Here is an 18,211-nt window from a genome sequence, read left to right as displayed (position 1 = left end):
ATGATTCAAGCACAAAACAGACTTTGACATTTTTTCATCCTGAATATACCAGTTTCTTCTGGGAAAGGATAGGACTGAATGGCTGCATTCCGATGTAACATTAAACTATATTTCAATCTTGTGTGCATGAGTAGCCACATGCTAAAGGCTTACATGCTCCCTCTTCTCTTGCACATGCTGATCGCTTAGCTTATTCACTTGCTTACAAAATAGAATTCATCCAGAAATCAGGAATACCAATCTCAGTTTCCCATAAACTAGGACTGCAAACCAGAATCAAAACATAGTTTCCTGGATTTGGACAGAACAGCAACTATAGTTTGTCAATAGCTAGGATGACGAGCTTCTGACCGTAGCAGGTAAATGGAAGAGGAAAGTGAACAGGGAGCATGCGAACCAGAAGCTTGTGTATGTAATGCTAAAGCAGGAATGAGCACAGTATCTAAACAGCCTCACTAGTTGTCTCTGTGTTACTCAGCCTTAAATTCACACAAGCTGCCTTTTGACCCAAAATATACCAATAGGTCTCTCAAAGAGAGCTTTTTAATTTATTCATAAATGATCTAGAAGTAGGGGTAAGCAGCAAGGTGGCCAAATTTGCAGATGATCCCAAACTCTTTCGGGTAGTGAAATCCAAAACATATTGCGAGGAACTCCAAAAGGATCTCTCCAAACTGGGGGAGTGGGCAACAAAATAGCAAATGCGGTTCAATGTTAGCAAGTGTAAAGTGATGCACATTGGGACAAAAAACCCCAACTTCAAGTATATGCTGATGGGATCTGAGCTGTCGGTGACGGACCAGGAAAGGGACCTTGGGGTTGTGGTTGACAGCTCGTTGAAAGTGTCTATTCAATGTGCGGCAGCTGTGAAAAAGGCAAATTCCATGCTAGGGATCATTAGGAAGGGGATTGAAAATAAAACGGCTAACATTATAATGCCCTTATACAAAACTATGGTGCGACCACACTTGGAGTACTGCGTACAATTCTGGTCACTGCATCTTAAAAAGGACATTGTTGAACTGGAGAAGGTACAGAAGAGGGCAACTAAGATGATCAGGGGCCTAGAGCACCTTTCTTACGAGGCAAGACTACAACACCTGGGGCTTTTTAGTTTAGAAAAAAGACGACTGCGGGGAGACATGATAGAGGTCTATAAAATCATGCATGGCGTGGAGAAAGTGGAGAGACAGAGATTCGTTTCCCTCTCACACAACACTAGAACCAGGGGTCACTCCATGAAATTGATTGCCAGGAGGTCTAGGACCAACAAGCGGAAGTACTTTTTCACACAACGCGTGATCCACTTGTGGAACTCTCTGCCACAGGATGTGGTGACGGCCAACAACCTGGATGGCTTTAAGAGGGGTTTGGATGACTTCATGGAGGAGAGGTCTATCAATGGCTACTAGTCAGAGGGCCACCTCCAGCCTTAAGGGTGTGCCTCTGAGTACCAGTTGCAGGGGAGCAATGGCAGGAGAGAGGGCACGCCCTCAACTCCTGCCTGTGTCTTCCAGCGGCATCTGGTGGGCCACTGTGCGAAACAGGATGCTGGACTAGATGGGCCTTGAGCCTGATCCAGCAGGGCTGTTCTTATGTTCTTAAAATGGCAAATGCGGTTCAGTGTTGGTAAGTGTAAAGTGATGCACATTGGGACTACAAGCCCCAACTTCAAGTACATGCTGATGGGATCTGAGCTGTCAATGACTGACCAGGAGAGGGATCTTGGGGTCATGGTGGACAGCTTGTTGAAAGTGTTGACTCAATGTGCGGCAGCTGTAAAAAAAGGCCAGTTCTATGCCAGGGATCATTAGGAACGGATTGAAAATAAAACTGTTAGTATTATAATGCCCTTATACAAAACTATGGCGTGGCTACATTTGGAGTACTATGTACAGTTCTGGTCACCATATCTTAAGAAGAACATTATAGAACTGGAAAAGGTACAGAAGAGGACAATCAAGATGATCAGGGGCCTAGAGCACCTTTCTTATGAGGCAAGACTACAACACCTATTTAGTTTAGAAAAAAGATGACCGCAGGGAGACATGTCTATAAAATCATGCATGGAGTGGAGAAAGTGGATAGAGGAAAATTCTTCTCCCTCTTACATAACACTAGGACTAGAGGTCATCCAATGAAATTGATTGCCAGAAAATTTAGGACCAGCAAACCGAGGTACTTTTTCACACAATGCATAATCAACTTATGGAATTCTCTGCCACAAGATGTGGTGACCGTCAACAACCTGGATGGCTTTAAGAGGGGTTTGGATAACTTCATGGAGGAGAGGTCTATCAACGGCTACTAGACAGAGGGCTATAAGTCATCTCCAGCCTCAAAGGCAGCATGCCTCTAAATACCAGTTGCAGGGGAGTGACAGCAGGAGAGAGGGCATGCCAACAACCCCTACCTGTAGGCTTCCAGTGGCATCTGGTGGGCCACTGTGTGAAACAGGATGCTGGACTAGATGGGCCTTGGGCCTGATCCAGCAGGGCTGTTCTTATGTAAGAATATTATGTATAACTAGTGTTTTTTAGCCCGTTGGATAACGGGCGCTAGTGGAGCTGTGAGCTCCAGACCACCACAGCCATTCCCCCTCCCGCCACCCACCGCCGCCCGCGGCTCCGGCCGGGCCCGCCACCCACCGCCGCCCGCGGCTCCGGCCGGGCCCGCCACCCACCGCCGCCCGCGGCTCCGGCCGGGCCCGCCACCCACCGCCGCCCGCGGCTCCGGCCGGGCCCACCACTGCCCGGGCCCACCGCCGCATCGTTTTCTCCGCTGCCTCGTCCGGCGGCCATCTTGGGCAGCCAGAAGAGGCCGCCCCGAAGAAGTCGGGTAAGCGGCGGCGGCCAGGCCTCTGCCATGGCTCCGCCGCCTCCTCGGCCAATGTCCCCCGCCGCCTCTTACCCGGCTTCTTCGGGGCGGCCGCTTCTGGCCACCCAAGATGGCTGCCGGGTACCGGCGAGCGTGTCTCCCTTGCCCTGTTCTGCGCCTGCACTTCGCGCAGGCGCAGAACAGGGCAGGGAGGCACGGACACACGCTTGGTGTCCGTCCACGGACGGACACCAAGCGTTTTATTAGAGAGGATAAGAACCCCTGCGCTACCAGGGGTATGAGCCCCTGGTGGCGCAGTGGTAAAACTGCCGCCCTGTAACCAGAAGGTTACAAGTTCGATCCTGACCAGGGACTCAAGGCTGACTCAGCCTTCCATCCTTCCAAGGTCGGTAAAATGAGTACCCATAATGTTGGGGGCAATATGCTAAATCATTGTAAACCACGTAGAGAGCTCCGGCTATAGAGCGGTATATAAATGTAAGTGCTATTGCTAGTGCTATTGCTAAAGATTCACAGCACAAGAGTGGTTATTTTCAGGGTCCAAGAGCGGTCAGAAGCTTATCTGAAACTGCCTTATACTCAAGTCAGATCACTGGTCTTATTCTATTCTATCCAAGAGATTTTTCCAGAACTCAGAGGTCTTTCAAGCACTGCTTCATAAGAACTGTAACAGGAGGTACCAGGGATTTAAATCAAGATCTTGTCCATACAAACCCTGTGTTCTATTACTGAGCTAAGGCCCTTTCCCCATAATATAGTGGATGGCTTTGGATGCTTCTAAATTAAGAGGCAGGACAAAAACATAGCCCTTTATTTTAAAACAAAGTTTGTTGAAGCAAAGGTATGGACACTGACTGATTGGTTACAACATGCTCTATCTTAGCAGGCTGGGTGTGGTGGGGAGGAAGTGAGGAGGAGGTCTCATAAGATGCAACAGAAAACTGGAGGACAAAGTTTTATAACACACATGAGCAGCCACCCAATCTTTAAGCTACAGCAGGCCATAAGCACATCAGCTATAAAATACAAGCTCTGAATTCCAACTTGGTAGTGTCACACCACACTGCATCCTGCTCCTCTTTTCTGTAAGATGCTACTGAGGATAAAGTGAACTTCGACACAATGGGCTATAAGAAATACAGAAAGAGGACTACCACTAATAGAACTGGAGCAGATTATTTCATACAGGTGCCTGCTGAGGGTTTTTTTTAACCACCTGTGAGGATCTTCTATAGCCTAGATTCTACATCCTTGGATAGGGTTCTGAAATGGGCCATATAATACTATTAGCCCAAGAAAGGATGGCACATTCAGAGAGTAGTAGCTTGCCCAAGCAACCAACAGCACAACACAAATGTTTTCCTATTTTCCCACCTCTCTAGCTTTCATCTTTATCTTTTATATTGTAAGCATTACAAAGCAGGGATCTTTTAATATTTCTGCATAGCTGGAACTCAGTTTTAAAGAAGAGTCATATTTTTCTCTAGGAACATATACATCTTTGGTGGAATTAAACCTCAAGGCATATATAGAAAGCATTATGCTGAACACATCAAGTGACACTTGAGATTCTGCTTTGATTTCCCATCCTAAGCATGTGTGCAAATTAGAAAAGAGTATACAAGGTCCACATACACCACCTACAAACCCAATAGAACAAATCTTACCTCAGAGTCCCCATTTGATGGAAGTGTTTCTTGAACGGAATCAATGACTTTGGGACCTACATAACACACAAAAATGTAGGGCTCAAAACACAAATTGCTGTTGCAACATAAAATGCACACAACTATCTTAACTGATATTTTCAGGAACTGGGATTTATTAAGTTACACAAAAACCCTTGTAAGGATAGCAAATATTACTTAGCTTTATGTATACATCATGATGAGGCCAACTCCTTACATTCAAATGCCCTTAGAATTCTATAGCACAGAACAGTCTGATCATGCAAGAGTCTAACTCCAGAAACTATCATTACAAAGTACTACAAAATGCAGAAGCTCTTTAGTCTAGCAACTCATGTAGAACCACGACAATCCTGGTTCTTGCATGATGTTCCATAGCCTCAGGCACCACTTGAGTTTCCAAATAAATCAGGATCTGAAATAAGTCAAGATCAACCAATTCGGAAGTCACAACAGATCCTGGCTGATCCAAACTAGAGTCCTTCCTCCCATTATGCACAAAGGTGAGAGGCCTGAGGCTAGGGGACATTGTGAGAATCCAGGATTCAATCCTAGCTGAACCAGCCCAGTGGGTGTTGACATTGTACATGGACTGTGGGTGTTGACATTGTACATGGGTGTTGACATTGTACATGGACACTTCAGACTGCAAGTGGGGAGTTTAATACTGTACTCCTTTACATTAATTAGCCTAGCCACCTCTTTTATATCTACTTTCCACGTGTAGGTTTTTGTTTTCCTCTAGTGAGGGGAGCATAGGTCTTTCACTAGCTATTAGGCATGACTGCTACAGGGAAACTCCATGTTTGGAGCAGTCTATTAATTGCAGGGCACAAACTGGCTTGCCAGCTTTTGGTTATTCCCTGCTGAAAACAAGATGCTTGAGTAGGTAGGTCCCTCAATCTGATCCACCACAGCTCTCCTTATGCTTTAAGTATTCAGTCATGCAATGCCCCCATCTGCAGTCTCAAATCCAAGAACAGTGTTAACATGCAAAGAGCTCTCCATCTCAAGAGCCTCACAGACAGAGTCCACTAAGCAAGCATTCACCTACAAACCACAAAACATGAACTGAACCGTTTTGGAAGAGTGGTATATAAATTGATTAAATAAATAAATAACTTATGCATTCTCTTCTCTCTTCCGTTATATAAGGAGCTACCCTTAAGCAGAAAACTGCTCTTATCTAATTGACAGTTTAACAAAATAGTTTTTGTGGATGTCTAACATTTTCTAGAATATTTTCCCACCTGTCACATACAGTAGTTTTTCCGAGATCAGACAATTCCAAAAATCTATCTGATATAGACATCACACCTGGGAAAGGGTACAATAGATGCTACTTGCACTTTTCCTGCTGCTGCTGCTCATGCTCTTCTCTGGGCATGAGCAGAAAGACCTCTTGCCCCCTCCTAAAGCAAGTCTAAGTTGAGCAAGGGTCAAGAGAAGTAGGATGCTAACTGGAATGAGTTGGTGAAGTGCTGGGAATACTGAGGGTGACTGCAACCTCAGTGCAGAAGCATGAGAGCTAGAGAAGCCCCTGAAGGAAGGTGCTATGGGAAGAAGACAGACTGCAATAGCGAAAAAATGGTCAAGAGAACCCTAAGAAGCTTTTTATGATAATATTTAGAAGAACCACCCAGTATCAGGAAAAGGGTTTCCCTGCTGGAATATTCAACACAATCCCAGAAACAACTGAACTGAAGGAGAATGTGGACAAGAGACAACTTTCAGGCCCCATCTCTCCTCCATACTCCTTACACCTGCTGCCCTAAAGGGTGTCCCCTCCTGCTGCCATAGCTTTTTCTTTTCCCCACCTCTACACCTTTGAGCTCTTACTCTGACGCATCACAGTACTCAATCTCATTTTAGAAATAGAAATCACAATATGTATTTTTTAAAAGCAGGTGGACTATTCTCCCTCGCAACATCAGTCTTTAAAAACAAACATTCTAATGAGTTGAACTCAAGTCAATACATTGGTATGCCAAAGAAACCTTGCCACATGAGGAATCCACAGAATCTCCAGTTTCTCCTGAATCGCAAAGGTTAGGTTCACCATTTCAGAATAGTACACACTCCCAATTGGGCTTGAGACTACATTACAAATTTTATGCACAGAATGGCAATGGTTGTGGGTGGGGCAGGGAATGAAGAGCTAAAAATGCCCAATAGACCTACAGATGGGGCTAGCAAACAAAACTTCTGCTTCTTGCTTAGCTGTCACTAGCCAGCTAATGTTTATGGTGCCGCTACTCTTAAACATTTGACAAATTCAAACACCACTCACCCCATCAATATTCAACCAAAACACCAAGTGTCTTCAAGAGGTTTCTCACAAATACAACAGAACAGAATAAGTAAATATAGAATCCAGACTTCCAAAGAAAAGGCAAAAAATCTTACCAGCAATGCCTATTAAGATGGTCACACCAAAACAAATGAAGAATACAACAAAGACCAATACGAAGTGACGTTTGGACAGCGTATACAATCGCATTGGGGCCAATCTGCAGATAGCAAGAGAAATAACATGTTAACAGTTCGATCATTTACTGCAGCTAAGAATCCAGTAACAGTGCTTTATTTTGTTTAAACATGTGCCATCTTTTATTCAGAAAGTTGGAAACACAATACACTCAAGCATTAAGTTGATACCACAATATTCTTTAGAAAGCATTGATGAAATTAATGGCAAGTTCATTCTAACCACAAACTACAAAGAACAGCATGCCCCTTAAACAGCTCTTTACATAGCAGATATTTCCTTCATACCAAAGAAACTTTACTCCTCATTCGAGTCTTCCCTGTCCCAGAGAAAAAGGAATAAATCATGGTTCCATTATTTAAAAAACATACACAGCTTAAGCAGGTAGTACAAGCAGGCATATTTGTAACTGTGAAACAATCTCTTGTAATTATAAACTGCTTTGAGAACTTTTGTTGAAAAGTAGTAAATAAATATTTGTGGTGGTGGTGGTAGTAGTAATTGACTGGGTTCAGACATAACACAGAACTCTCCTGTCTGCATCCAGACACTGGGGAAAGAGGGGTCTCTCTGCAGTCAGCAAAACTGCAGAGAGGTGGGGGAACTGGCTGTGAGGGCTTCCCTCTTTCCTGAAGGACAGCCCACACAGCCAATAGCAGCCAGAGTGAGGGAGAAGTTTCCTCTTTCAACTCCAGTTTGGGACAAGGTTAACAGCAGTGCTAGAGTTCAAAGGTAACGCTGATCCCGTCAAATTGGAGGTTGGGACAATGAAACATTGTCCAAAGGTAACAAATGGAGTTGGGGGGGACACCAGGGGTACATTTTCCCTTTAACTGCAGTTTGCTGCATTCGGACGTTTGGTTAGCAAAACCAGAGGTGAAAGAACCCCTGGTTTCGTGTTACGTCTGAACCCAGCTACTGTCACACCTTGGTTTTGCATACTGTTTCTCAGCCTCAGAAGAATTATACAACTGCAGTTAGAAACAAATCAGAATCAGTCATGATGTCTGATCCTGACTTATGCTAACTAAAGTGCTTGAAATAAAGTGCTTGGATTCAGACTGTGGTTTATTTCAGACACAGAATTTGGTTAGAATAAACCAGGATTAGTCAGTTTGAACATCATAACCAATCCTAGTTTGTTTAAACTTACAACCAGAAACAGAATTCTTCCAACACGCACACAGGCAGGTGCTGGGGGAGAACACACTACCAAGGCTGAGAAATGATGTGCTTAATCAAGTGTAATCTTGGCTCCACATGACATCTGAACCAGCCCAAATCTACCATACAGTTCAACTTGATAAGGGTATGAATATTTTCCACAGCATTTGTCAGCCAGAACATTTTGGGACCTAAAGTCATTTGATGCCATGAACATTGTTGGAAGCAACAGGAAAGCAGCACAAACACACACTGAAACTCTTCTCACTATCTGTGAGAAGAGCTGCTGTCGGGTCTGCAGGGAGAGCGGGCTTAGCCCCACTCTCCTCGCAGACAATTGAGCCTGTAGCCCTGGGCAGCCGGATCGGCTGCCCACACGACTGCCAGCTCTATCACGGAGCTGGCAGGGGCTGCAGGGTTTGGGGGCTGCAGGTCCCCTGGAAGTTCCAGATGCCCAGAGCAAGCGTGTGGGGCATCCTGGAGAGAACCCCAAGATTGGGAGGCTTGTTGCAGTCTCCTGGCAGGGGTCCCCTCATGAGGCGCCATGGCGTGAAGCAGCACTGCAGCATCTAACGATCAGGTAGCTGGGGTTAGCAGGGTGCATGCTTCGCTAACCTCGTTTAAGGGGAGGGGGGCTGGGCTCCCCTTTGGGCAATCGTGGGAATAGCCTCATTATAAAACCAACTTTCAAACAGTGGTTGGTCTGCTAACTACATGTTAAGCAAACTGTAACAGGGTTAAAGTTAATTGCATGCTTGCTGAAAAGCGAGTAATCATTTATGCTAGTTTTAGTATTCTGCCTATTGATGCTTAAAAACAGGACAACTACTATTATTTCAAAACACTTTCCTAACATTATGTTTTCCTGACTAAACAAGTGCTTTAACTTTTACATTATCTTTATTATAAAATTATGGTTGGAATCCTGAACTAACTTATTAGGGAGCAAGTCCCACTGAAAACTGGGATGCACTTGAAAGTAAGCATGTACAGGACTGCATTGCATGAATCATCTACAAGGTAGCCAGCGCAAAGCTGGAGACCCTGCTGCAAAGCAAGGATGCAATTTGCAAGGGAGAAGGATGTTTAACACTTTCCCTGCCAGCTTTTCCTTTGCAACCCCCAACACATCAATTATTGTTCAAGTTGGGGTTTCTGGGTGGCTGTTTGCTACAGCAAGTAAAGCAAAGTGGACGAGGAAAGGGGCTGTAGGAAAAACCCACCAAACAGGGAAGAGTTAGTTAAGCACCTAAGCCTCTGCCTCTAGCTTCTCCACTGCAGTCTGCGCCACATGCAACCAACAGCCTGCTCTGCAGTGGAGAAGCAGTTGCTGGGATTCCCAGCCCTATGTTTACTACCAAAATTGTGGATCGACTCCAAGAAGAGGCAAGGCAGAGAGGCTCTTTTGCACAAACTCTCTTCCACTTTCCAGATTTCAAAGTACACCATACCCAGTGCAATACGCACCATGTTCTGCTATATTCAAGGAAAGCAAAGGGGAGAGTGCACATAAGCCTGAGGTTCACTCCTTTTTCATACCACACAGGAAACAGCTCATATATACAAAGCCAGAGTTCGGCAGAAGGAAAATGCCTTATAGTTCAAACTCTCCAGTCACCCCCACCCCTGCTGTGCAATTCAGACTGCAGTGTTCAAAAGCAGAAGAGCAGCTACACAGGAGGAAGGGCTTAAAGAGCAGCAACTCCAGATGTGTCATGCAAGCCAGCCAAGCCACAAGCCACAGGGAAAATGGGGGGAGTGAACCGCTCCAAGGTCACAAGGCAATCTGATCCAGGGAAAACCCCTTCCTGATCCTAAATATGGGTACTCGAACAAAAGCATAACACCATCCGCCAAATCATCCTTGATTTACCTCTGATGCAACAGTCCTAAAGAGAAAGACGTCTTAACCCCATCACTCAGCAGCATCAGAAAAGCAAGAGAGAGAGAGAGAACAGAAGATTTAAAGGAGGAAAAGAGAAGAGAGCTACCTCACAAATTAATTCAAAGCACATAACACACTGTAATCAAGGACAATTTAGTATGCCTTTCCTGTGACAATTTTAGTTTGGGTAATAAACTGCAAGAGGATTATTTGACTTAAAGTGTAGTCATCAGTATTAGAGTTCCAAGGTTGTGACAGCCACTTACCACACTAGTAAACAAATATTTGAAGAGGGCACATCGATAAGATGGTACATCTCCCTATCCCTTACTACTAGTTCTGGAGCAATTGCCTGGCATTTCCAGATAAAAGTTCTTCGGCAGCAGGGCTTGGAGACAGTCACTGCCAATTCTGGGCTAGATGGACCAATGGTCTGACTCAGTATAAGGTAGTTTCATATCTGCTTATCTATATCCACTATTGGAAGTAGCAATTTTTCTAAAAGCAGAGGCAAAGCACTGTTTTCTCAACTGATTTCAACAATATGTTGTATGCTTTTCTAACTACTATACCTTTATCATCCACATTTATGCTATACGCTGGGCTGTGTGTGTGTGTTCATGTGTTTAATAAACCTTTGGCTGCAATCCTAGGCAAGTTTAACTTGAGAGTAAATATGCATAGGATCAGGCTACATGTGGAGTCCAATTCACATTCAGAATAAAGTATTAGCTTTATGCAAATACAAATCACAGTATTTAAGCACATGCTTAAATACTGCATATTCAAAACTGTTGAGACTCAAAGTTGCCTCCAAAAGTCACTTCCTATGTTACAGGAAAAACCTGTTCCTCATACTAATTACTGTAAATATCAATATTCTTCCAAGTATCTGAAAAATGCACAGAAAGTGAACAACTCAAGTGGAGCAGGCAGCTGCATACACACCAAGACTGTGCTAAAGAAGCATAATTGCTATTAGACTGAGCTGTGCACCAAGTAGATCTTGCTTCAAATCTTGTCCTAAAGGTTTATTAAAACAATCTTTATAGGCAGGCCTTAGGTAAGCTTTTATTCTCCCAGCCTCATTTCATCTTCAATATGGGAATAATATTACTGACCACGTAATGTCATAGAGTCACTGTAAGAATTATTGATATCACATGAACTGCTTGAACAAAAACTAACTATATAAATGCACAATAACTGAAGAGTGTGTCAATCTAAGAGCACACAAGGTTTGATTTTAGTCTGTTGTCTAAAAAATAATGTATTCATTTCTGATTTATTCGAGGGGCATTCATGAGAGTTTTCTGTTTAGGGGTCAAAGTGAAGACATGCTGGGGCCAGAATCATAGTAATGCTGAGACATTAGTCATGCTTCTTATGCCAAAGATTCAGTACAGAATATGGAGTGACCTAACTTTGTCATGCAATATTGATCAGAGGAGTCAGCATTACGGCCCTCAAGAAGGAACAATCAAGAAATGTAGAACAGGCCTTTGAAAATAGAGCAAGAAAATTATCTCTCGGTCTCAGTCTTTGGCCTCTTCCAGTGTGCGTGTGTATTTGCATTAAAACAGCTTTAGAGCCAATATCAGATCCTTGAACTTTTCCCCAAGTTTAATAGTTACTTCTGATCATTAGGCAAAAGAAACTCTAGCTTCTTTCCTGACAAAAAGGTCACATGCAGAAAACAGGTATGGGGAGTTCAAACTAGAACCATTCAGCAAACTGCACAGATCCTTTCTAAGCCATCTGCAAACATCACAAACAACAAACCCTTCAACTGCAGCAGGCCCAATAAGAGCCAGTTCATACACTACAAAGGAACAAGGAGCACAAAAGCACAAGTGACACGCACATTTGTTCTCTGTTATATTGTGTAATGCGTGAATTGGAACTTACAGGTTTCAACTGAAGGGGGAGCTGAAGGCACCAAGTAACTTCTGAAGTAGGCGTGTGCAGAACCTGTTCGAATGGAACCGGGTTTGATTTGAACTGGCCAGGTTCGACCTCAAACCGAACCAGCCTAAAAATAAGAAGTGGCCAGTCCAATTTCGAACCAAACCAGTCCATTATGGACTAGTTTGATAGGCTATGCTTGTTAAGGGGAATCCTGCCTTTAAAAGGCATCAAAGGGCAGCCGGGGTTGGGAGAGTACTTTACCAGTAGGGTTGGCAGCTCCTCTAAACCTCAGCAGTGCAGCCCACACAGTGGTGTGATTGTGGCCTCCACACATGTGCAGAGCTCACACAAATGGTCTCTGTGCATGTGCAGAGGCCAGAACTGTACCACAACCATGCAGACTGAGCTACTGGTGGGAGCACCAGGGTTTTGAGGAGCTGCTGGCAGGGTGCCCTCTCACCAGCCACCCTTAGAAGCTTTTTAAAAGCAGGATTCCCCTTTACAAGCGTAGCCTGTTGAACTGGGTTTACCTGGTTCGGTCAAACAGACCAAACTGGTTCACAGACCAGCAGTTCGGTTCAAATTCAAACCAAACCACAAAAACCAGTTCTGGGCACACCCCTATTCCTAGAGATATCCCCTAGATCTCACCCTCCTAGATCTCACCACAGATGAAGGCTACTTCACATGCAACAGTAAAAATTAAGACACAAGTAACAACTTTTTTCCTTTTTAGTTTCATTGTAACATTTGAGCTACCACTTGTATGACAGAGAGCAGCCTCGTTCTAGCCAACATTCTGGACAGCTTTTTACCCACCGTTCAAATCTGCACATTCCAAACACACACACCAGCAAGGCAACAAGGTAATATGACAACCTTTTTTCTATACATGTTCCTTCACACACACACACACACACACACACACACACACACAACCCGGTATGCAGCATAATCTAAGCCACCAATGTCCACAAGAGGCACCTGAGCACAGGTGCTCACACAGACTCATTTCCTTTCCCTCACCCTGTCACTAACAAAAGTCAATAAACTGAGGGGAAAAGAGGGGAGCCTGACGATTGGGACTATTCGGCAGTAAAAGAAATCCATTCTGCACATGTTCAGAGGAAAGTTCCTTCCCATTTTCCTGGCTCAGATTTCTTCAGACAGATACTGGGGACATACGACGGGGGAAGGGCTGCTGACTTCATGCCCTGTTTGGAAGCTGCCGGCTGCTTACTGCTAGAAGGCAGAAGGGTCTCTGGACTGACCCCCGCAGGGCTCTTCTTAAACCCGGGTGAAGGACAACCGCCCACAGAGGAACGTCTCTCCTTCTGCCCCAGGGATTACAAGTTCTGGTCTCCGCTACACGGAGTGGGACCGCAACCCGGGCGGGCAAGAAGCAGCCACCGGTCTTCACGAAGGCTGGGCGCGGGGGGTGGCTCCGCACGGGCACATCAACAACCAGCGGCACGAGAGGCACCCCTTTGCCCAGCGCAGCACCACCTGTACCCCTCCTTCTCCCCCAACTCACAGTTCCATTTCCATGCCCGCACATGCGCACCGCCTCCGCTTCAGCGGCTGATCTAACTAGGTAGCGGCTGCCCCAACCCCCCTTCGTGGCAACGTCAGCTACGGATTACGCACACTTCCGTGTGCGTCCTCCAGCGCACCAGCCCCACGCCGCCTGCGACGCGCGGAGGGTGGGCACGTGATCGGAGGGAGGTCCTTCGAGCGACTCGGGAAATCTCGCAGAGTTCTGGCTAGCTTGCCTTCGGTGGGGTGTATGAAAAAGGGTCCAATTATGAATGGGGTGAAGAAGTTTTAAAACCGCGAGGAAAAGCTGAGGGCTTCAAGAAGCGTGTGGGCTTCCTTTCTTGCAGCCGGCTCCTGGCATGAGACGGGACTCAAAAGGATTGGCTGCCAGACGCCGACTTTAAGAACAGCCCTGCTGGATCAGGCCCAAGGCCCATCTAGTCCGGCATCCTGTTTCGCACAGTGGCCCACCTTCTCTTAAGGCATCCTGGGAATTGTAGTTGTTAAGACCTCTGTTAGCATTACCCAGGCTCTTAAAGAACTACACTTCCCAAGGTTCTTTGTGAGAAGCAAGCGCTAGAGATCTACTTCATTAATTTTAGGCTGTAGCAAATTTTCTATTTCTGAAAGGTCAACATTTATACCGGCACTCCCTTATTGACAACATTCCAGGGAAGTTATTCACAGAGGCGTCAAATCGAGAGACCGAGGGATCCTGAGTCCTCTACCTTGAAGGATTGCACAGGCTTATCTCTATATAAAACTGGCTAGAGAGGAGGAAGTACCTCTTAGGAATACTTAACGTTAGGTTACCCTGCCGTGTTCATAACGAAGGCGGTTAAGGGGTAGAGATTCTAGTTTTTATTAGCAATTGTGAGTACACGCGTCAACTGTGAGTGGTAGTTATTCCGGATCAATTAACATGGAGTACAAAGTTACCTCATGCAACATATGTATAGTTAGTAACAGTCTCTGCATCAAGATTGGGAACCAACATAGCTTTCTCTTTAAAACAAGCAAAAGAGCAAACTTGTTATATTTCTTGGCCACGTTCGCCAAGACTAGAACCTCCCTGTTCAAAGGCAGAATGCTCCTTTTACCAAATTATTTGAGGCACACAAACCGGGTGGAAAGGAATAGCAAGATGCTTTCTACATTGTGATCTATTTGAGCTTCCCATTGGCATTTGGCTGGTCACTGCTTGAAGCAGAACCCTACATGAAAAGGAGTTATCTAGGAAGCTATTCTTCTCAGTCACTTTTAGAGACATGTGAATCAATTTGGCAGCAGATTTATTCTACTCTAATTTGGCTGATCTGAGTGTTTCTACCTTGAAACGAATCACCCCAAGAAGGGGTGGTTAGATGATGAGGTCAAATTAAAATCAGTCAGATTTGAGTAGAATCTAGCCAAATCGATTTGGCCTTCAGTGTAAGGGGCGGGGGGTGGGGAGGAGAGCCTCTGAATTACTTTAATAAAAAGAAAATGGCACTGGGACACCCCAAAAGTAAACAATTACCTTTGTAGAGCCTGCGGCGGTGACCTCCAACCAGCCACCAGCATTCCCCTGCAGCAGCTGGCCGCTCCTGTGAAAAGGCACCTGTCCCCATACTTTTATTAACCTGCTCCAGTGTTCTAGTTAAAAGAACACAAGGCTACTCCATTAAATGGCCTACCCGTGCCTGTGCAGAGGCCATTTAAAGGAGGCTAGCCTTTAAATGTGCGAGAGCTAGCACCAGCCAGGCTGGCCACAGGGAGGGATGGCCATCTGATTGCTGCCTCCCCACCACCAACTCTGCATTGGTGGGGATTTATGGTGGGTCCGATCAATGCCTCCCCACAGCTGCCTGCAGTCAGCCCTATGTTTCCGCTCCTGCCAGAGGAACGGAGTGGGTTTTAAAAAGTATGGGGGCAGGCACCACTCATAGGAGCGGCCGCAGGGGGATGGTGGCAGCTGGTCAGGGGTCACTGTTGCAGGCGCTGCAGAGGCAATTCATTATATACTTTCAGGGCACCCCAGCGCTGTTTTCTTTTTATTAAAGTAATTCAGAGGCTCTTCTCTCCCCACAGCATAGGACGAATTGATTTGGATTTGATTTTTAAAATCAAGGCAGAATTGAATCAATTCTGGTTTCAAGATGGCCACATTTGTGGTCAAATCAAAACAGCTGTTTTTCATTCATCCACAAAATGAATCATAATTTGTGATTCATGCACATCTCTAGTCACTTTCTGCCAGGGAATTGCAATTAAGGCTGCAATCCTATGTGTACTTAACTTGGGAGTAAGCTCCATAAAACACTGGAACTTGCTGCCAGGTAAGCATGTATTGGATTGTGCCAGTCTAGTTGGATCTGTAGGTTCCACATGCAACCTGTATTCCATTTCAAACAATAGCAAAACCTCATTAGATTTACTGTAGATGGATTCCCTGTAATAAGAACATGATTTGAAAAACATTTTGCTAGCATTTCAGAAATCTAAGAGAACCCTTGTACTTCCACTATAAAAAATAAAAGTTGGGCAATTCTATCAATGGCTAGTAGTCTGGTGTCTATGGGCCACCTCCAGCCTCAGAGGCACAATGCCTCTGAATACCAGTTGATGGGGAGCAACAGCAAGAAATAAAGCATGCTCTTGCTGGTGGGCTTCCCAACTGCATCTGGTGGGCCACTGTGTGAAACAGGATGCTGGACTAGTTAGCCCTTGGGCCTGATCCAACTGGACTGTTCTTACGTTCTAATATTCATTGTCAGGTTGCTGACTCAGTGGAGCAATTTGCAGAACTAAAAAGGTTTTTCTATATACAAATAAAATCAGTTATTTGAAAACCTTGATTATGGTAAGAGGAAGGTGTATAATCCTGCTTTAGGGGAGAATGGGCAACGAACTCACACCTGTTAATCCTGAGGAATCATGGGAGAAGGTGGAGTTTGCATAATTTACATTATATCTCTCTATGTGATCACAAAAAGATGCATTCCTTTTGGACCCCCCCCCCTTCTACCTAGCTTCCATGTGAAATGTTTTTTTAATTCAGGGTAGAGAATTGACAAATAAAGTTACTAAAGCAATTGCATCTCTCTCCCTCTCTCTCTTTTAAACTCTCTATAATCCTGGCCAAGACACTATCGCCCAAGAATCAATAGCTACCTCAGCTGTGAAAGGTCAGCCCTCCTTTTCAACAGCCATATTGAAACCCTGGAAACGGAAAGAAACCATTTCCATGATCTAAGCAAAGACTGCTGCAACAGAGCTTACGTGATGAGTACCGCTGTCGCATCGCCCGTAAGGAGGAGATGTGGCTGAGTGGAAAGGGTCGCACTCTGTAAAGGAGATCCTTAAGCTGCTTACTGTTGATGAGTCCCATTAGCATGTGTCACTGATCAGTCTCCAAATCATCTATCTATCTATCATCTAGGTTTTCGTAGAAAACATGTAGGCTTCTTCTTTCCCCAGCCTGGTCTGGCTCTTCTTTTACTGTTTCCGCTCAAGGGATTTGGGGCGCCCTGATACTGATACCTTCCCTTACCTGTAGTAGCGATCATCCTTGTAGGGGGTTAGGTCCTCTTTGATCTCCTTGTACGTCTCTTTGATCCTTTTGCAGATGTGCTTAAGCTCTCCGCAGAGCGGGTTCTCAAAGGCGGGGTAATCCGCCTCCATTCCGCAGCCTGACATTGAAGGGCTCTCTGTTAAAGCGGCGGCAGCACCGGTCTTGCTTTATGCTCGCCTCCTCTTTCTCTCCGTCATCGCACCGACTCAGGCCCGCTACTGCTGGCCAATGGAGCTGCCGGTGCTGGTCTGCGCTGGCTGCCAGGGGAAAAGGCAGAAATGATCAGGAGACCACAGCTTGAACTGACCCAGTCTCCTCGCTGCCTTCCCGGCTCTAGGCATAGCGCCACTGCTGGGCGCTGTCAGGAGTTTTGTGGGTGGCAGATGCTCCTGCTCGCCTAGCATTGCTCACCGCACCAACACGACAGTTGCTCCTGAAATCTTCAGCATGTGGGGGTTGTTGGTTTGTGGGTTTGCCCCAAAAGGAGAACATGGCACGACCTGAAAGGCATTACGAACTGAGCGCGACAGGTGTTTTGCATCGTTCGCGTGTTGTATGAATTAGGTGGAATCGGGAAAATATCAGCACCGTGGACAGCTCCACTGTACACCTTTGATGTCAAAATGGCCACTCAAAGATGGGCGTCTGCTGTTTTTCAAGCAAGTCTTGAAAACGCGGGGTGGGAGCATTTATTTGGTGCCATTAATTACCCCTGAACGACAACAACTTGCATCTGGAGAGACTTTCCAGACGATTGATGTTTTATACAATAACTGCAGAGCTACTTATTTTTTATATGGGATCTAGACCAGGTCTGGTTACAGCACTTGGTAAAAAGTCTCCGTTATCCTCTTCTTCATTCCCACAATCAGCTCCATCCTATACTATTGAGAGAGAGAAGGTGAGCAAATGGGCAGAAGTAGGGAACGTGTGAGCTCCTTCTCTAGGCAGCATGGTGGGGGAGCAAGAGGAGGTCATGGCTATTCCTACAGTTACGAACATGGGAAGCTGCCATATACTGAGTCAGACCATTGGTCCATCTAGCTCAGTATTGTCTACACAGACTGGCAGCTGCTTTTTCAAGGTTGCAGACAGGAATCTCTCTCAGCCCTATCTTGGAGATGCTGCCAGGGAGGGAACGCGCTCTTCCG

General features: G+C 45.5%; 1 protein-coding gene across 6 annotated transcripts in view; it reads right to left on the bottom strand.

The window, feature by feature from the left end:
- The window catches only part of TMEM181 (transmembrane protein 181), a 47,433-nt gene extending 29,872 nt beyond the window's left edge, over window positions 1-17,561 (bottom strand). Inside the window, exons 1-4 of one of the 6 annotated variants that reach the window (XM_053294240.1) lie at window positions 17,040-17,561; window positions 10,052-10,096; window positions 6,933-7,036; window positions 4,506-4,561 (exon numbers count right to left, since the gene is read on the bottom strand). In XM_053294240.1, the coding sequence (XP_053150215.1) occupies window positions 4,506-4,561; window positions 6,933-7,036; window positions 10,052-10,096; window positions 17,040-17,185 (351 nt within the window). In that variant the 5' untranslated portion in view covers window positions 17,186-17,561. The other 5 variants (XM_053294257.1, XM_053294253.1, XM_053294245.1 and 2 more) reach the window with 5 other exon arrangements.
- Window positions 17,562-18,211: the final 650 nt, after the last annotated feature.

The sequence above is a fragment of the Hemicordylus capensis genome, chromosome 1, assembly GCF_027244095.1.
Source record: "Hemicordylus capensis ecotype Gifberg chromosome 1, rHemCap1.1.pri, whole genome shotgun sequence".
Lineage (NCBI taxonomy): Eukaryota > Metazoa > Chordata > Lepidosauria > Squamata > Cordylidae > Hemicordylus > Hemicordylus capensis.
The sequence above is the reverse complement of the archived record's forward strand: the minus strand, read 5'-3'. Positions and strand labels throughout refer to the sequence as shown.